Raw genomic sequence first — 21310 nt, forward strand, 5'->3', positions numbered from 1 at the left:
TGTGAGGACGAGTGGAGAAAGGCTGACAGCAAAAAGCCTAGGCTTCTACGTAAAATGCGATTACGGTCAATGCAATCATACTCTTTTTTTCTCTCTCTCTCTCTCTCTCTCTCTCTCTCTTTCTCTCTTTTTCTCGATACAACCTAGACCTTTCGTTTCCTACCAACACATAAAAGTACTCCTATATCGTTTTACGATGTACAAATAGTAATATTGAAATATATTACAGTGTGTTACAGGAATCATTTGTATTTCTATTTGTCAATTTAATTATTATTTTTATGGAATTTTAATATATATATATATATTTCTATATCCTTGCATAATATGAAACATATTTTGATTTTCATTATAAGAATAAAATGTTTCTTTAAAATGAAATAAAAAAAAAGAAAAAAAAAACAAATCGAAAAAGTCGAATAATAAATTCAATAAAAATATATTTTTAAAATATATATGTGTCCATAATTATGAAAGTGGTCTAAGTCAAAATTAAAAAAAAAAAAAAAAAAATTAGTTTATTAGTTATTACGCACCACATTATTTTAAACTAAATAAATTCAATGTAATTTGAAAACGATATTGTCAAATATGAATCGTTAGATAATGTTTGTTTTTTTTTTTCAATATTACATAGAATTCATATAATGTTCAAATAAAAAATATTATTCAAATAAAAATGTTAATGTTCGAAGAAAAAGTATTTGCATTACAAACAAATATGAATTATATTGTAAAAAACAGATACGAATACTTTTGTAATTTACTTCTATATTTTTTATTATAACAAATCTTTTATCCTTTTATTCGAAGTTTCTTTTCCTTTTTTTTTTTTTTTTTATTAAAGAACTATAAGAAACACGTAAAAGTTTGATCGACAAGATATATACACGTAATAAAAAGAAAAAGAAGTACAAGAGGAAAGACAAAAAATAAAAAAAAGGAAACATGTTGCAGCTAAAAGAGCTTGAACGCATCCATGCGTCTTTTTTACCCTTGCACTCTCGATTCTTGCACAGTCTGGTTGCGATCGATCGATATATTCGAGAGAGAGCGAGAGAGAGGAAGGAAGAAAGAAAGGAAGAAAGAAAGAAAAAGAGAGAGAGAGAGAGTGAGAGAGTGAGAGAGATAGAGAGATAAATTTTCGCACGGCAACGGGATATATACGGAAATAGAGACATGACATTAATAGATACTGTCAGAGTATCCAATCCTCCCTTCCTCCCCCTCACCCTTTTCTCTTTTCCCTCTTTCCCTAAGCTCCACAGTCTCTCTATCCCTTTTTATATTTTTATATTTATAAACTACAAATATTTATTCAATCCTTTTTTACACGCGAATTTCGAACAATCTATACGAAGAAATAAAACAAATATACAAATAAGGGATGATCGATTATGTAATAATAATATTTTTAAATAAATAAAATCTTTGTATGATAGGGAAGTTTGACAGGTAAAAATAATCAGAATCCATATGTTCTGTTCTATCGTTATTTTTTTATCAAACATCGAAACATATTGTAAATAAAATAATAAATAATACTATTATATTATTTTATTATACATTTATTATATATAGTATTATATATAATTTATTTTTTTTTATTATTATATTATAGTATATTTAAATATACTATAGTATTTATATATAGTAATTTTAGTATTAGTATTAGTAATATTTAGTATTAGTATTATAATATAGTATATTAAATATACTATTTAATTATATTATAGTGTATAAAATATTTAAATAAATATTTATATATATATATATATATATAGAATTCATAAATCATTATGATAAACATATCCTAAGAGAAAAAGAGAAGTAATGAGAGAGAGAGAGAAAGAGAGAGAGAGAGAGAGAGAGAGAGGTTAACGAAATGAGATCATTTCTATGGGGGTGAAGAAAGGGGATGAATAGGGTTGTCCATTCCGGAATTCCTAATAATAATGCTATCCCAAAACAATATAGAAGTAGAGGGGGGTTAATTACAATGGGGGCTTGTTTGTTCCTCATCAAACTAGCGGTTTTCGGATTTTCGAAGTTTCCTATGGAAAACGAGATTCTAATAGGATGTATACGGGATATGATAGAATGAAAATGATGAGGGTGGAGTGAAGGACAGGGTATTGCAAAAGGGCTACTGTTAAAATGATGCTGCAGGCTATGATGATAATTATAAGCTTGATAAATCTTTAGTTGGTGGTTGTGTTGTTGCACTGATTGTGATCAAAAATTATATCGGGTGTCTCTAAAGTGTCCTCATGTTTTTCTTTAGTGTTCAAGTACCACTTAAAGATCGCTAGGCTCTTAATAAAGTTGCCTCCTCTTTCTCTTTCTATTTCTTTCTCTTTCTTTCTTTCTTTTTTGATGCGTGAGTGAGAAAGAGTAGGATAATCTAACCTAAGAGGGAATGCAAGACCAAAACGAATGTTTGAAAGGCCGTGTTGGTGCTGCTATCAATAGGTTTGGTCGTTGGCGAAGTACCTACTCTCTTTATACCAACTCTCCAGTACTTTTACACAAGTTATACTACATACGTAAGTATAGAAACATACATGGGGGTTTTTAACAGAGGAGGAGTTGGGTTGAAGAAAGGGACATTGGAGAGGGGAGAGTTGTTGGGAGAGAAAGAACGCACATATGTATAGTTACTATTAGAGAGTGCACTACTACTATCTTTTGTCGGTGTATTACTTTGCGAAGGAGGTTTGAAAAATACAAATCTATTCGAGGAGTGAAATACCTATTGTTTTTTTATTATTATTTTTTTTTTATATATTTTTGTTTGCAAGTTGCAAAAAGAAATAATAAAAAGTTCAACGTTATACCATTTTAGAATTTTAATTGGGTATTTGGATATATATATATATAATTAAATATAAATAATTATAATATTAAAACCCAACACACGTAATTACTTGGGTAAAATATAAAATTTCTTTTATTTTTCCCCTACTTAGTTTGTAATAAAGTTTAACTTCTTGAAAGTTATTAAAAAGAAAAGGTTCTTCGATAAAATTGTATGACCCCTTAAACGTTCACGGTTCATAAAACAATGATGTCTTATCATCATCATCATCATCATCATCATCATCGATTTTGACTTTTCTTCTTACCTCGTCCATCACGGAAGGAAAGTAACCAAAGAAAAAACAAAAGGTTATTAATATCTCTGATAAATGTTAAGTCGAAAATTATCTTATCTACTTTTTCTTGTTTCTTTTTTCTTTTCTTCTCAAACACATAAGCTTTTGGTTGGTTGGGTTGTTGGTCGTCATAGTTCGAGATATCGAGCGACTTTTATCAAGACCACTACCGAGTAAAAAGAAGGTCTTTCTCACTTAGCGACGGATATGACGTAAAAAGGAAAAAAAAAAAAAAAAAAAAAAAAAAAGGATGAAGAAGAAGAAGAAGAAAAAGTGGAAGAAGGTTGCCGACCCTTTAAAACATTGTGTCCAAGTGCTCCAGAAACCTAAAATTTCCTTCTAACATTTTTCTCACTTTAGTTATATTATTGCATTTTCTCAACTCGACTTATCATAATCATCATCATCATCATCATCATCATCTTTTAACTTATGTTTGTTGGCTAACTTGCTAGCTTGCTTGCTTGCTTGCGTGTTTTCCGATCAATCGACCGAGAGCTTTAGAAACCGTCTTCGAATAAACCAATGTAGGGGGAACCATCGAAAGCATGCGTCTATTTTTGGGATGTTAAGTCGTGCGATTCGAGTTTCTTTTCCCTCTTAACCTCCTATCCCCTTCCTCCTCCCCTTCCTCCCGACCTTACGACTTTGACTTCTTCTTCTTCTTCTTCCTCTTCTTCTTCTTATTCTTGTTCGAACTTTGCAACGTATCGTTTTATCTCTTTCTCGCACACTCATTCTCTTGTGTTCTAGTTTTGTAACTAGTTGTTTACAGTACTCAACGGTATTTTCTATTAAATTCTTATCAACTTTTGATGGTTTCACTTTTTTGTTAATTTTACATTTTTTTCACTTCTTTTCTTTTTAATTTATTATACTTGCCAACATTGATAAGAAGAGGTGTACATTATAATAATTTATGGTAATAATATATAAATACAATAAAACAATATATATACTAATACTAACTGTAATTATTAAATTTATTATAGTTATTATATTGATATTATTTTTTAGTGTGTGTGTGTGTGTTATTATATTTATATTATATAGTTTTATTATAATATATATTATAATATATTTATTAGTAATAATATATAAATGCACAATAAAACAATATTATAATAATCTATAAATACAAATAATAAAGAAATTTTTTAATTATATTTTTTATCAATGTGATAATATTAAATGAAAATTTACAATAAGAATTTATAAATATTGTTGCAATATATAAAATGTAATATAAAACGACAGAGAGAGTTAATAGTAAGGTTGTATTGTTAGTCTTTCAATATTATAAGAAATACAATATATATACATACATATAACGTTACATATCAAAACGTAAAAGAAATGATTGAATATAAATCAAATATATATATTTATATATATGGCTATTCTCTCTCGATGTAAAAAGGATTGAAACTATGAATTTTTTTGAAAAAAAAAAAAAACCATAAAAATGATGAATCAATATGAAACTTCCGTAACGAACGTATCGGAATTCCGTACGAATTACCTTTGTTTATTCGAATTTTTTTTTTTCAATAAAAATAAACGAAATAATTCAACGATCTGTAAAAAAAAATTTAACAAATCGGCCAAAATCACCTTTAACGTAATATTTTCACCCCCTTCTCGTGATTTTATTTTCACAAGATCAATGCCATTGCAATACCTATTTGATTTGATTTATTTTGAATAAAAATAATGTGAGACAAAAATAAATTGCGAATTACAAATAAAAAGGAAATACATTTAATTGATTTTATTGATTTAATTTTTTTTTTTTTTTATTATTTTGTTCTTTCATTCGTAATCTTTGAAAAAAATAATTCGAATAAATTCGTTGGCAGAGTAATCGAGAAGGTGGTGGCATGGCAGGCATGGCATCTCATTGGTAGAAAACCATTTTCTATTGGTATATCCTATTTTTGGAAGTAGTCAAGAAGCCTGCCAACACTTCGATCGATCGTACGGTAGGATATTTCCCCCTTGACCGGATCCTTTACTATCCGATACTACTACTATTACCAAACTCGTCGTCCTGATATGTGTCTCGAGTACTATTTTGGATACGTTCGATACAAGTATATTATTGTCTACGACTCGGACCCGAATTATCTCAATACATATATACATATACATATAATAGAAAAAATAAAGCTATCACATTCAAGTTTTACCACCTCTTTCCATCCCCCTTTCCTTCCTTTTACTTCCCCATTTTCTTTCCTAATCCAACGTTACGAATAAATAATATAAAATTGTTTTATCAAATAACACATTGACAAATATAATAAAATAATATATATTATATATATATATATATATATATATATATATATATATATATATATATATATATATATATAAATACATTATTAATATATAAATATATTATTAAAATAATAATTTTAATGTATTTTAATTTTTTATATTTTATTATTATTATTATTTTATATATCTTATTATTTTAATATATTTTTATTTTTTTTTATTTTTTATAAATTTTATATAAATAAAATTCTGTCGTATATATGAACTATCTAAAATTCCCAGTTATTTCACGAAATAACTGAAATATACACTTTAACTATAACATATATACATGTATGCATATAATAAGCAATACAATACATCTCTCTCTCTCTCTCTTTTTTCCATCCCCTCCCTCTCATCATCTTCTTCTTCTTCATCATAGTAACTCTCGTTAGATGTACGTAGTGTTATCTTCTCTTACTACTCGAGTATTTTCCTTCCTCTTTTTCCTTCTTTTCTTTCTTTTTCGTTTGTCGCAAACACACCGGGGGTTTACCATCAAAGCTTTGTCGGCGCGTTGGCCGGAACAACGAGCAGATTCGGAATTAGTACGGGCCGATGGAGGAGTTCTCTACGTTCCTGTTAGAAAGACTGAACAAGAGAGAGAGAGAGAGAGAGAGAGAGAGAGAATGAGAGAGTGAGACAATCCTTCCTTGCCCTTTTCCATCCGCCAACAACAAGTTTCTTCTTCCTTCCTCTTCAAACCCCCCTTTTGCACTTTTTTCTTTCTCTTTCTCTCTCTCTCTCTCTAATTCTCCGTCATTACCACGTTTAATCGTTCCTCGACGTTATCGAGGGTTGAACACCAACCTTATCGATCTTGTTTAAGCTACGTCAGTAACTTGCAGCTTTAACCCTCCTCCATGCTACTCACACACACACACATACACACAATTTATTATTTTTTGTTTGCTTTTTTATTCCCCCCTCTCTTAGAACGAGCCAGACATTGTTAACGTTTACTTCTTTTTTTTTCTTCATTTCCTTTTTTAAAAATAAAAGAATAAAGGTGGGGGTGGATGAGAGAGAGAGAGAGAGAGAGAGAGAGAGAGAAAAAAAATAATGAAATAATTCAGGTAAATCTCAGATAATCTTATATATATATAACACTCTTATGTTGTTGGGTTCTTTATTAAAATGTTGTGTTTTATGAATTTGTTTTTTTTTGTTGTTTTCATGAATTAAATAATTAATATGATGAAAGATAGTATTTTTATTGTTATATTAGTACAAAATTAGGATATTGTATTATAGTTCGTATTATAATTAATTTAATTAGATTAGAGTAATGTGTGTTAGTTCGAATAATCGATAAATTTCAACGGAGTACAAATATATTGAAAGTGTTTGGTTACGTATTATAATATAAACCCGTATTTGTGTGTGTGTGTGTGTGTGTGTGTGTTCGTATTCTCTGTACAAATGTTTAATATATAACAAATGTTCTTCTTTTTTTTTATTTGTTCATTATTTGTTATCGACAATTTGCATAATATTGTATTATTACAATGCATCGAATTTATATCTAATAAATACATTCATATATGTGTTTGTTATTATCAAATGAATAAAATGAATTGAAAGATTCTCTAGAAACATCAGAGCAAATATATATCGTGTACGAATACAGAATATTGAATAAAATATTTTTTTTAATTTTCAAAATTAAAACAAATGTAATGGGGTACATTGTTATGTAATATGTGTTACGTGTGATAGAAATTTTGTATGGAAATTTGTTACAAAATGCATTGAGTATGTGTGCAAAATATCAAAATGAGATGACTACTTATATTTACAAATGTTCATAATAATATTTTCAATCGTTTTAAAATGAAAACTTTGTAAAAATTCTTACATCGTACGGAAAATTTTCTCCTGAGTGAAATCATATTAAAAGAGGGAGGAATATAGTATGTCAGACTTGGTTTAATTATTTTCTAAAATTTAGTATGCAAATCATGATGCAGTTGCAGTCATACTATTCAATGTAAAATATTAATTAAAATAATACTTGCATTCGCAAATTTTCATTTCTTGCTAAAAAAAAACAAAAGTTAATAAAAATTCTATTAATTACAATGGGAGATATTTCCTATAATTCTCTAACTCAACACATTAGAGTTTGAAACCGTATTATAGAAATGCATGGTCAAATTTGATTGAATTATTTTCTAAAATTTAGTATGCAAATCCTGATGCAGTTGCAGTCATACTCTTTCCATGTAAAATATTAATTGCATTCCCAAATATTCATTTATTGCTAAAAATTCTATAGATCTTATGAGGAATTTCCCTACAATTCTCTAACTCAACACGTTAGAGTGTTGAAACCATGTTATAGGAATGTCTTACGGGGGTTTATCCATAGTATTTGATTTGTCTCTTTCTGACGACGATTTGAATCGTCACGTAGAACAGTTTCTCTCTCTCTCTCTCTCTCTCTCTCTATCTCTCTCTCAAAGTTAGACGAGGACAACACTATGACTGCGAGAATCCTATCGTCGTTGTGGTACCTCACCATACCGCACCATACCGCACCATGTCTAACCGCACCGGACTGCGATGTGACCGACACCGTGTCACGAAGGAAGTACCTTAAGTACGCGATTTGAATACTACTCGGGTGTGTATTCGATGTTTCTTCGTTTAATGTTCTCTTACAACATACAACAATGAATAAGTAAATACTCTGATGTGAGTTGGTGTTAGTTTTATACAGAGAAAGTAACTTATACTTAAATATCACTCCCTCCTTCCCATGTGTTTACCAACACCAATGACTTTCAAGAATTCCATGGTATTTAACATTTATGAGAGAAGTTATAAATGTACAATACATAAAAATATAATATCATTATTATCGTTGTAATACACGATCGATAATATACAATATTATATACAGCAAGTATATAATCGATCGATCAATGAATCGATAGTACCGGAAGAAAGGATTCTTCGTCCTGTCTGCATAAACGTATTGCTGATTATATTGTGATGTATAATCTGCAGACTATTACATCGTTCTTTGAATCCTTAAATACTATATCCTTCTCTTATTTATTTCCAATGATCATCGTGGAATCATTTTCCAAGGACACGTTCCTAGAAAGATTCGATACGCTTAAGACAATTGATTTCTTTTACGTTTGATTTTTATTCAAATTAAGATAGAAGTTTATTAGTATTTTATCATTTTAAAATTACCTTATTATCTCGTAACATTAATCGGATTTGGTAATATTCAAAGGAAATGTCATAGATTAATTAAAAATTAAAATATATATATATATATATATATATTTAAGTGATTTAATAGGATTTCAATCGTCATAATATATCATTATCATAATCGTCAATAGGATTACAATCGACATAATATAATTATCATTATCAAACCTATCTAAATGATATAAAAGTCATTTACTTTGATATCTCTTCATAAACAAACACAAATGCATAATAATTAATTAAAATAGATTCTCATGATGATAGATTATCACTTATCACGAGATTATTTTATATAAAAAAATATAATCATAAAAAGGGAATATGAAGAATGAATTTTTCTTAACTTTAATATCATTAAAAACTTGAATGTAATAATTATGAAAAAAAAAATAATCTATGCAATATGCATACACATTTGTCTTAGTTCTCTTGCACGTCTTCTGGAACGATGCAAGCAACGGAGATGAGGTCGAGTACCGAGAAAACGCGTACAAGTAGGTCCTCGTTACGACCTTTTTACCTTGGTGACACGCGTGCGCTAGGCTCGATTAAAATCAACTCGGTTTTGATCCTCTTTCTGTCAATCTTTTTTCTTTTTTTTTTTTTTTTTGTGTCCTCCGTTCAAATTTTTTCCACTAACGTTTCAAATGTATATTTACAATGATTAATTACGTTCTCGTTTAAAATGAAGTTAAAGGAAGCTTTAAAAAAAATAAACGTAGATAAAACCACCCCCACATGACATAAGAAGAAGAAGAAAAAAAAAAAGAGAAAGAAAAGAAAACAAAGTAAAAGCTATTCCTTAAGTTTTCTGATCATCAAGAAGAAGAATTCGTTTGTAGGTCGACGAGTCCTCCTCCTTCATCTCCTCTTCCTCAACCTCCTCCTCGTCTTCTTTAAATCGTCTCCTGAGAGAAAGAGAAAAAGAGATAGAGAATGAGAGGGCAAGTTCCTCTCATCGGTTTTTTTTTTTTTTTTTTTTTAAGTCAACTCGACATTTCTTCCTTCTTCATTTTCTACTTCTACTTTTCTACTTTTCTACTTCTATTTCACATCCTAACGACGTCTATTCTTTCGGGGGCCACCTAAGAGAAATTACGCCATGACACCGATGACCCGTCGTGCTTCTCATGACTCAGAAACGTTTCGTGACGTAGTCGTGACTCATGACTACCTTCTTTCTCTATCTTTCTCTCTCTCTCTCTCTCTCTATTTCTCTATATATTTTTCTCTCTTTCTTTCTTGCCGAATATACCACAAGAGAGACTTCAGGGACCATGATGAACCGGGCTTGCTTTGCTTGCTTGCTTGCTTGCTTGCTTGCTTGCTTGCTCGGTTAGAACCTGTCAGGTATCAGGAGTGAGAAACCAAAAGAAAGAAAAAAGAAAGATTGGTCAGGGGATCAACGTTCTTATTCGTACACGCAAATATTGCGTCGGTGTTCAATCAAATCGATTGAGATTGTTTAACCCTTTAAACGAATAGAGAGTTTTTACAAAATAAAGAAGACTCATGTATTACTTAGATATTGGTTATTTATTTTAATGTTAAATGTTAATTTTGTTAAAATATCCTAAGGGTCGTAGTCCTCTCGTAAATTCTAATTAATTAGATATTAGTATAAATATTAATTAAATATATTTTCTTTTTATTCATTTATATTTGTTATATTATATTAATATAATAATGTATTATAATTATATTTATAATATATATATATATATATATATATATATATATATATATATATATATATATATATATATATTATTTAAATGCTTATTTAATTTTTATTTAATATCTATAATTATTATATATATTATTTTATATTAATATAATATTATTATATTATTTATATAAATTATATTATATTTATATAATATAATAATATAATATAATAAATATATTAATAATAAATATATTACTTACTATATTTTCTTTTATAAAATTTTAAATTTATTTTAAACTTACTTTTTTCTTTAAACTTATCGATCACTTTAACAAATTATAAAATAATTTATCTATCTATACATATATCGTATAAACGAAGGGTCCAGATTTACACCATGGGAATTATATATTTTTTTTTATATATCCATTTATATATACGTTTACTACACAATACTTACATATTCTAGAGAAACCCTTTAGGAAATACGAAGATAGGCTTTCTCACCAAGTTCACAGCAAAAAGAGAAAGAGAAAGAGAGAGAGAAAAACTTACACACAGCTGTGGTTTGTCGCGGGTTTATTCCCGAAAAGGAAAAACGATACTTGCATACGGGTGCGAGAATATTATCGCTTATGTTTATCTCTCTCTCTCTCTCTAACTCTCTCATTCTCTCTTTGGTGAGTTCTCTGGTTATACAGTGAATATCTTTGTATGTATGTGAAAATCGTTTCGTGTTGGCTCGCGGTATACCACTCCGTCCTTCCTCGTAAAATTCACTTTTGGTTTAACATTTTTTTCTCTTTCTCTCTCTCTCTCTCTCTCTCTCTTTCTCTTTATCACTATATTTGTCTCTCTTTCTTTCTGTTCACACGACCAACACAAACAGCAACAGTAACAGTAACAGCAACCTTCTATTAATCGATGAGTTTCTTTCAACGATGTGGAACAAACCTAAAATACCCGTAAATAGGTAGTTGTTACTAAACGAGGCGTGAAACGATTTCTACTCCTCTTTCGTTTGTGCTTCTTATAAAATCCAAACTTGAAAGAGGAAGGGGTGAGGACAAGGGTTAGGGGGTTAAAAAAAAAAAGAAAGTAAGTAGAAAACGATAAATCTTATTATACGCGTTTATATACGAAGAGTAGCGTGAAAAATTTGTCAAACGACGAAGAAATAGAGAAAAAGAGAAAGAAATAAATGTGGATCGTGTATATTAGGTGTACACATATACATACACATATACAGTTTAAACGCTTGAAAGCTTCCAAGAGATCTTTGACCTTAGTATGGAGTCTCGAATGACGTCACTTTAAGAAGGCACGGGGCCCCATTTCCGTACTTTGAATCCCCTGGACCCATTTGCAGCCCGACCACCCGCCTGCCTTTCTCTCTCTCTCTCTCTCTCTCTCGTTTGAATATTTATGTTATTATGTTTTTTTATAGAATGGCAGTACTTAAAATTTTTCTATTTCTTTAATTTTTTGAAGTTTATTTTATTCTCTTTTAATTTTGTTGTTGTTGTTGTTGTTGTTTGAAATACAGAATTTATTAATTCAATTAAATTAATATTATTAATACAATTATTAATATTTAATTATTTAATTTAAAGTATATTGTATATTTAATAATAGTAAATTAATTTTAATATTGTATATTAATATTACTGAGATTTAATTAAATTAATGTTAATTTAATTAATAGTAGTAAATAAAGTTACTATCTTCCATTTATTTTTAGTTTCCTTTCTCGAAGTATAGAATTGACTAAATTAATAACATTAATATAATTATTAATATTTAATTATTTAATTTAAATTATATATATAAATAATATTTAATAGGAATTTGTTGTTTGTGTAAGAAAGTTACCATCTTCCATTTATTTGTTGTGTTTCCTTTTTCAAAATACAAAATTTAATTAAATTAATAATATTTAATTATTTAATTTAAAATTATATATATATATATATATATATATATATATATATATATATATATAAAAATATTAAATATTAAATAAAATAATATTAATATTACTAAAATTTAATTAAATTAATATGAAATTACTCTCTTTTGTTTATTATTTTTTGTTTCTTCTTTTCGGAAATACCAAATTTATGATTGAAACTAAAAAGAAATATTACGAACTTATTTTGTTGGTAACTAAAAGCTTTCATGGTGTTTATAACACAACATTCTTCCCATAGTTTTTATTCCTATCTATATATATATATTACTATAACGATGGAATGAATGCAGAACGGTGATCACGAAATCGTTTGAATACCGTTAGCAAACTCGATGCTGGGATGCGTTACTCTTATCTTTCGCGGTTAATACAACATATAAATAAATGTAAAAATAAATAATGGAATGTAACTATCTTTATCTAGTCATATCCTCCTCCTCCTCCTCCTCCGTCTCCTCCACCTCCTCGTATCGTTGATAATTACTAGTTGTGTAAACGATATCCCGTACTTGCGTAGCATCATCATCATCATCGTCATCATCATCATCATCATCATCATCATCATCATCATCATCATCATCATCATCATCACGCATTTATAAAAAATGATAAAAAAAACCCAAAGATGATATAACTGTTTCCTTGTAAAACGATTTAATAACACTGTGTGTTATTTATTGAATTAAGTATTCAATCCTTTTAGTATAATAACGGTATTAGATTCGCATAATACACATACACATATACATAATTATATTTTTTTTATATGGTTAAAAATAATTCGATCGATTATTATCACCCCTGGAGATAGATATCCATTTATACATTCATAGTGTTATCAACCTATCATCTATTATGTATATTAATTGGCTTTTATAAAACCATCCCTATGAATAATTATTATTATGTATAAGTATCGAATTTTTATATTGATTCTTTTTTAATCCAATTTTCTCTATCTCCCTTTTTAACATGTATTTAAAATTTAAATTAACCTTGGATATATATATATATATATATATAGGGTTGTTTCAAAATATATTTATTTAATAGTTTTTTAATTTATTTGTAAAATAAAAATTAGGTTCACATAGAATATTCATTTATTTAAATTATTTTTAATATTAGTCTTATATATTTTTAAATATTGTCTTTTATATATATATATATATATATATATATATATATATATTATATTATATATTTTATTATTTATTATTTTATATTTATTATTATTATTATTTTTTATTATTTTATTTTGTATAATTTATATATATATGTATGTATTGAAATAGCCCGTATATATACAGTGTGTCACTATCTGAGATTGCACACTTTCAAAGCATCCTTGACATTTTTTACCATTTTTCTTTTCTTTTCTTGTTCTATCCCCAGGAGATTATTTTGTGTTCCCTTGCCCATCTACCCCTACCTTAGAATAAACTTTGCTTTCTCATGTATCCGAGAAAATGACCACCCTTATTCCTTTAGATGGGTTCTTACTATTGTAATCGTATTGTAATCGTATTGTAATCTGGTCGTTCAATGAATGGTACGTAGTAAAGAAGTCGACTGAGAAAGGGCAAGGGAATAATAGGGCAAAAGAAAAGCTCGAATACTCGTAGTCAAGTAGTCAGTAGTAACAGCTAGGTAATAGCAAGCAGTCTTCTAAGTTTTTGAGAGAACCAACGATGATGACGACGACGATGATGACGACGACGATGATGACGACGACGACGACGACGACGATGACGACGACGACGACGACGTTGCAGCACCAGAAGCAGCATTTGCATTTGCATTTCTATCGAAGTGCATCTTCAAGTGCCGAGAGTTCGTCTTGGCGTTGAACACCGTTTCTATCTTTACCCTGAGAAAAAGCTTTCTCTATCTCTCTCTCTCTATCTCTCTCTCTCTTTCTCTCTTTCTCTCTTTCCCTTTTTCTATCTTTCTCTTTCTATTTTTCTTTCTTTTGCTCATTCGAGCTGGAAACGATCCCACCACGTGCTGCAACCAAGACACTATTTCCCGTTTTACTTTAATTCCCTAAATATCTTATGAATTTACATCCCTCACCCTCCTTCCTCCACCCTCCACTCTTACTCCACCCCCTTATGAATTCCCCTCGCGTGTTGTCGTCATCCTTGATTTACGAGACAGAATAAAAAAAAAAAAGAAAAGTTAGATGATGATATTAGAAAGAAAGAGAGAGAGAGAGAGAGAAAGGGAGAGAGAAATATGGGGGTTTAAGGGAAGACGGGGGGAGTTTAGAATATAAAGAAAATTACAAGGTTAAAGTTATTTCAAACGAAGAAGAAAAAAAAAAGGAGAAAAGGAAAATCAAACTGTGAGAATTAAAAATTTGAAAAAAAAAAAAATTATTTTTAAGATGAATATTATTTCAAACGAAAAAAAAAAAAATTGTGAAAGTTAGTGGGGGAATTATAATTTAAAAAAAATTACATGAATATGAAAGTTATTAATAAACGAAGAAGGGGAAAGATAAAGAGAAGTATTATACAATGGAAGAATAAAAAAACAATAACTTTAAAAATTATTAATAAAATGAAAAGATAGAGAGATAGAGAGCTAAGAAAAATGGAAGGAAAAAAGAAAAGAAAAGAAAAGAAGAAGAAAATAAAAAAGTAAGCAATAGAACTTGTAAGAAAGTTTCCAAGAGATGCGAATGATTAACTATCAAAAAAGAAAAAAGAAAAAATAGAGAGAGAGAGAGGAATAATAAAACTGTAAAAGATAATGAAATAATAGGAAACAAGAAATAAAAAAAAAAAATAAGAAGATAATAAAACGAGAAGAAGGAAGAAAGAACATTTTTCCTGTAAAAAGTAATTAATAAACGAAACAAAAAATAAATAAATAAATAAAAACTAGGGGTAGAAAATTTGTTCTTCTTAACTGACAAAATCAAAAAAAAAAAAAAAAGAATAAATAAAAATAAAAAAAAGTTTGCTATCTATTAAAAGAAAGAAAGAAATAAAAAATGAAAATGAACGAATCAGGAGGCAGATATTATTTGGGGTTTACTATTTCGTCTTCGTATGAATACGGTCGTATCCCTTCCTTCCTCCACCTCGAACTAGGATGAAAATTAGGGGTTGCAAGGAAGATCTCCCCTCTTTGAAAGAACCCTGACAGACTGTTTCAGTGGGGGAGAACCGAAACGTAATTTGCAACACCTTCGATGATGCCTACTCTTCTCCTAATGTGTCTGTTCTTCGATGTGAGTTATCGAAGCTCCTTTTAGTGTCTTCCGTGAAATTGTATCATGACTTATAGGTTAGAATTGAAGTAAGGGGTCTAAAAGATAATTAAAAAAAAAAAAAAAAAAAACGAAATATTAAGTATTTATTCCAATTTGTTTTTTGCTATTTCTTTTTTTCTTTTTTTTTTTTTTTTATTTTAATTTAAGACCAGAAACAAAATCTAAGTAAAAAGTTATAGGCATATGTATTTTTATAAATAAATATCGTAACGTCAAATGAGCATTGATTTTTTGAATCTTGAATAAATTTTATATACTTTTGTTTGTTCAAATTAAATACAAATAATAACTATTTTAATATAATAATACTAGTAATAATAATAATAATAATAATAATAGAATATTTATAATTATATTTTTCTTATTAAATCGTTTTAAGTGAATTTTGTGAAAACACAAAATTAGTTGAAATTAAATTTAGAAATTTTAATTGAAGATTTATCAAACCCTTATCTCTTATCTATAATAAAGAAAAATAATTAGGATAAATAAATTGAAATATCAATAAATTATCTTTTGAATCCTAGATCGATAGATACCTAATTATATTTTTGTATCGATACTAAAGATAGAGAAATAGAAAGAAAAAAAAACCTGTAATTATTTAAAAAAGACTGGTACGTAAATAGGTAAATACGGCCCTGAATCGAGATAATGTCCAATCGCCCCTAAAACGTTACCGAATGGTGGATGTAGGGAACTTCGAGGGAAAGGAAGAAGAGAAACGGAGGACGAAAATTGTGAGGGTGAAGGGCGTAGTCACGAAATCAGGCTTTACGTGTTCATTCCAAGACGATATTTCAAGGAACCAACCTTTTCCAACCAACTCTTTCTAAAATCTTTCATGATAAATATAACCCAACTTACCAAACTTTAAATGCTAACTAAAACCTAACATTTCAAAATAAATGAATTTAAAAAAAAAAAAGAAAAAAAAATAACAAAAACAAAAAACATTGAAACTTCCTATTGCGATAAGAATCTAATGCAAGAGAGAAAATATTTCCTCTCTCTTTCTCTCTCAATACTTTCGAGATACACTTTACTTCTATGTAAACATAGAGAAAAGAGAGAAACCGATTAACAACCAACGTTTCTACGGAAAACTCTTGCGATATTAATGTTTGTGTTTGTTCAGTCCGTTTAATTCATTCTTCTTAAAACAATATAAATAAATACACATATCTATATATCTAATAAAAAAGTAACTGAAAAAAATATATAATAAATATGAAACTATAACGTGTTACGAAAAAAATAAAAAAGAAAAAGAAATCCAAAAGAAAAAGAAAAATAACGATATACCAATCACCCCCAACTCTCTACCTTCCTTTTCTCTCTTCCTATCTCTATCTTCTTTTTTTTTCGTGTATATATATACCTCTATCTCTCTTTTTTTTTTTTTAAATGTATTTTTATGGAAAAATGGATGAAACTCTTGGGGTAGTAAAAACGATCGTTGCTCGAATGGTTCGTTAAAGTGTCGACGGCCGGCCGACCGGTGAGGTAGGAAAAAGAAATTTTTAATTTCTCTTTGTCCATCGTTACGACAAAACGTCGCCATTGTGTTCGGATACGGAGTTATATGCAAGAGAAAGAGAGAGAAAGAGAGAGAGAGAGAGAGAAAGAGAGAGAGAGAGAGAGAGAGAGAGAAAGAGAGAGAACAACCGTGAGATATCGACCGACTCGTCGGGGGCGCGTATATCCGTTCTATGTGTTTTCATATGTGCTTGTATTAGTATATGTTAGGGTTGATCCTGAAAGTGTTTGTGATTACCTATACGTACATACATAACAGTATCCCTACAGACATAGTTTCTATGGGGGTACCAGTGATGGTTGCTTGGTGGGTGAGGGTGACAGTGAGGGTGAAGGTGAGGCTGTGGATGGGGGTGGGATTTGCCCATATCCAAATCGACCCTTCAACATCCTTATTCCATTCGATATCACTACATTTATATATATATATATGGTATGTGTGTATGTATATGTTACAATAGATATAAATGTATATGTATATGTGTGTATTCGAGGAAAGTCCCTCCAGCTGTTTAATTAAAAACTTTCCTCTCGAATTCTACGAATACTATGTTCGAATTCGAACGTCTTCTCTTCTTTTTAGTTTATTTTTATTTTGTAATTTATTTGATTTTACAATTCTTTTTTTCTTTCGCTATTTTTCTTATTTTATTTTTAAGTTTATATTATTATATATATACATAAAATGAATTCTCCTTATTTTCGTATTCGTAATTTCTACTAGAGTTACATTTTTATTTTTATATTTTTATTTTTATTTTTATTTTTTTTTTCTTCGACATCGTTGAATAATCCTCTCATACTTTCATACTTCGCTGATATTCTAGCGTGATAACGTAAGGTCTAGGTAAACCGCGATTAAAAGTGGCTTATCACTCGAGTACATACAGGATAATCGTAAGCTAGTAATAACGCAAGGAAATTGCACGGAAGACGTGTGTTCATAAATCCTTTTTTAAAATAAAGTCAAACTATTTTCCTTCCATCTATCTTCTATTTCTCTCTATCTTTCTTTCGGTGAATACAATTTATAGGACGTGAAATCATTAATTTCAAAGATTCGCATAAATTACATTATTTCTTTCTCTCGTATATTCCAATTGAAAAACCAGACAGAACTCTATAATCGTTCTTGGTTCTAATAAGAAACGTTGAAGTTAATTTCGCGTTAAAATAATAGCACACGAAATTGCACACTCAAGCAAGCTACTTTTATCTTTCCTATTGAAAGATTAATTGTTTTTCTACCTTTACAGTAGAAAAAAAAATAAAAAATAAAAAACATAAAACTAAAAAAGAAACTATAACATTTTAACATAATATTTATATACCGACAAGTTAGTGACCATCGTTACCGACGTGTATGAAAGATTGCCGTCTTACAGGGGCCCCCAAACAATTTACGACGAACAAAAATACAACGATACGATTAATTTCTAATTTTTTCCTTCCGGTATTTTCCGAGAAAGAATAATGATAGAAAAGAAATAGGGATGAACATGGTGAGGTGAGGTAGGAAAGGGGATAAGAAACACAAAGATAAAAATAAAGAAAAAAAGAATAAAAAGTTTCCAAGAAAAATATACGATGTGCAAAGAAGGATAGTGTGATAATGCGTTATTATAGAATCCTATAGTTATTTTTCATGCTCGAACGAATGTTGAGTGACAACCGGACATTAGCATGCGACCTGCATCCTGTGATCGACCTCCATACCGATTCATTCCTCACGATACATTGACGATCCCGATCGAATGACTGATAATCGTCAATCTCTGATTCGTTTTTTTATTTGTTTCTTTGTAATTTGTTTCTTTTCAATCGTAGGTGGTATTGGTAGACCTCCCCTCTCGGTGTAATTCGCACGAATACAACAACGCAACAGAATACAACACAACAAGCACATTAATTCACGCACGTACTTAAAAAAAAAAGTACGTACAGGATGGACAGGTGGAGGAGAACTATTTGAGAAGCAAAGGACGAAAGAAGAAATGTGAAGACATATATATATATATATATAGATTATTTAACATTTGACTTTGAAGAATCCTTTAATTCACGTTCGAATGTTATAACGAGAGTGATTATTAGGTAGAGAAGAAGGTTTCCTTCACAGGAAAGTGGAAAAACAAAATGGGCAAGTGTTGCAGCAAACGACAGGAGCCTCAACCTATTGGTAAGTTTTTTTATTATTATTTCTTTTATTTATTTATAAGAATTATATGAGATCATACGAAGTTATACTTCGTAAAGGAATACAAATTTTAATCGAATTTTTATTTTCTATTTGTGATTTGATTTATAAATCAGGGTATACTAAAGCGGATACAGGATTGAGCTCAAAACACAGCAATGGTGGTTCCTTGGACCGATACACGGCCGATCCAAATCAAAGAGGCGTACAAGCCAGGGCGGATATTATCCGTCCAAGGCCAACACCTTGTAAGCTACAGATACCGCATCAACCACGTAAAACAAGCTCGCCTGTCGTTATGCCTGCATGTGTGTATTATACTTTTGTTTCTTTTGGTTTACTTTATATTTTTATATTCTCCTTTAATGTTTATTTGAAAGATTTATATCTTTCATCGTAGATATAGTTGTCTTCTTTCTTGTATACTTTTTTTTTTTTAATGAATTTTAAGTTATTCCGCTAATGCCAAGGTTGGTTCTACTGTAAATAGTGTCGATGTGTTTTAACGCTCTTAAAAAAGAAAAACTTCTTTTTTCTCCCGATAATAAATAATCTTTTCAATGAAATAGCTCATTCCCAACGTGCAAACAAAATCGTCGTTGCTCTTTACAATTACACGGCACGTGAGAGCACTGACGTGAGTTTCGTCAAGGGCGACAGAATGGAAGTTTTGGATGATTCCGAGCCAGACTGGTGGAAGGTTTTACATTTGACGACCCTGCAGGAAGGTTTAATTCCATGGAATTTCGTAGCTGTTGAACGTTCCGTTGAAAGCGAAGAGTAAGTATCCTAGTGTCAATACTATTATTCGTTTAAAACATTCTCATTGCAATTTAAAGTACCGATTAATATCAATTATAAATTATTTACAGTTGGTTCTTCGAAAATGTGTCGCGTAAAGAAGCAGGAAAATTATTATTGGCAGATGAAAATCCACGAGGTACGTTTTTGGTAAGACCAAGTGAACACAATCCAAGGGGTTACAGTTTATCCGTAAAAGATTGGGAAGAAGGTAGGGGTCATCACGTAAAACATTATAAAATTAAACCATTAGACAATGGTGGTTTCTTCATCGCCACCAATCAAACATTCCCAACTTTGCCAGCTTTAGTTATGGCTTATAGCAGTGAGTATATTAATATTTATCTATTACAATTAAATAAACTTATTTATCGTTCGATCATTATTAGATAACTCGTTAACTTTGTTGTTTGTTCATATTCAGAAAACGCGTTAGGTCTTTGTCACGTTTTATCGAAGCCTTGTCCGAAGCCCCAACCAGATATGTGGGATCTCGGGCCAGAATTGCGTGACAAATGGGAGATCAAGAGGAATGAGATTCAATTGATAAGAAAATTGGGCCATGGCAACTTCGGTGAGGTTTATTACGGCAAATTTCGGAATAAAACCGAGGTGGCAGTTAAAACCTTACGCCCTGGTACCATGTCGACGGAAGCTTTTCTACAAGAAGCTGCAATAATGAAACAATTTCGACACAGACATTTGGTAGCCCTTTACGCGGTATGCTCTAAAGAAGAACCAATTTACATTGTTCAAGAGTATATGTGTAATGGGAGTCTATTAGACTTTTTACGTACCGGTGACGGCAAATACATGCAATTCGAGGACCTGATTTACATCGCAGCTCAAGTTGCATCTGGCATGGAACACCTCGAGAGCAAACAATTGATACACAGAGATCTAGCTGCTAGGAATGTTCTCATTGGTGAAAAGAACAAAGCTAAGATTTGCGATTTTGGACTCGCCAGAGTTATCGAGGACGACGAATATTGTCCTAAACAGGGAAGCAGATTCCCGGTTAAGTGGACAGCACCTGAAGCTATTGTTTATGCAAGGTTTAGCATCAAGAGCGATGTTTGGTCTTATGGTATTTTACTTATGGAGTTATTCACTTACGGACAAGTTCCTTATCCGGGTA

General features: G+C 29.9%; 1 protein-coding gene across 2 annotated transcripts in view; it reads left to right on the forward strand.

Moving 5' to 3' along the window:
- The window catches only part of Src64B (Tyrosine-protein kinase Src64B), a 38869-nt gene that overhangs the window by 15193 nt on the left and 2366 nt on the right, over window positions 1-21310 (forward strand). Inside the window, exons 2-6 of one of the 2 annotated variants that reach the window (XM_015318592.2) lie at window positions 19002-19353; window positions 19488-19679; window positions 19941-20151; window positions 20244-20497; window positions 20597-21307. In XM_015318592.2, coding sequence (XP_015174078.1) covers window positions 19311-19353; window positions 19488-19679; window positions 19941-20151; window positions 20244-20497; window positions 20597-21307 — 1411 coding nt within the window. In that variant the 5' untranslated portion in view covers window positions 19002-19310. The remainder of the gene's footprint in view (window positions 1-19001; window positions 19354-19487; window positions 19680-19940; window positions 20152-20243; window positions 20498-20596; window positions 21308-21310) is intronic. The other variant, XM_015318594.2, reaches the window with a different exon arrangement.

Source organism: Polistes dominula, unplaced genomic scaffold, assembly GCF_049000335.1.
Source record: "Polistes dominula isolate Pdom_NZ unplaced genomic scaffold, Pdom_raw_medaka contig_23, whole genome shotgun sequence".
In the NCBI taxonomy this organism is placed as follows: Eukaryota; Metazoa; Arthropoda; class Insecta; order Hymenoptera; family Vespidae; genus Polistes; species Polistes dominula.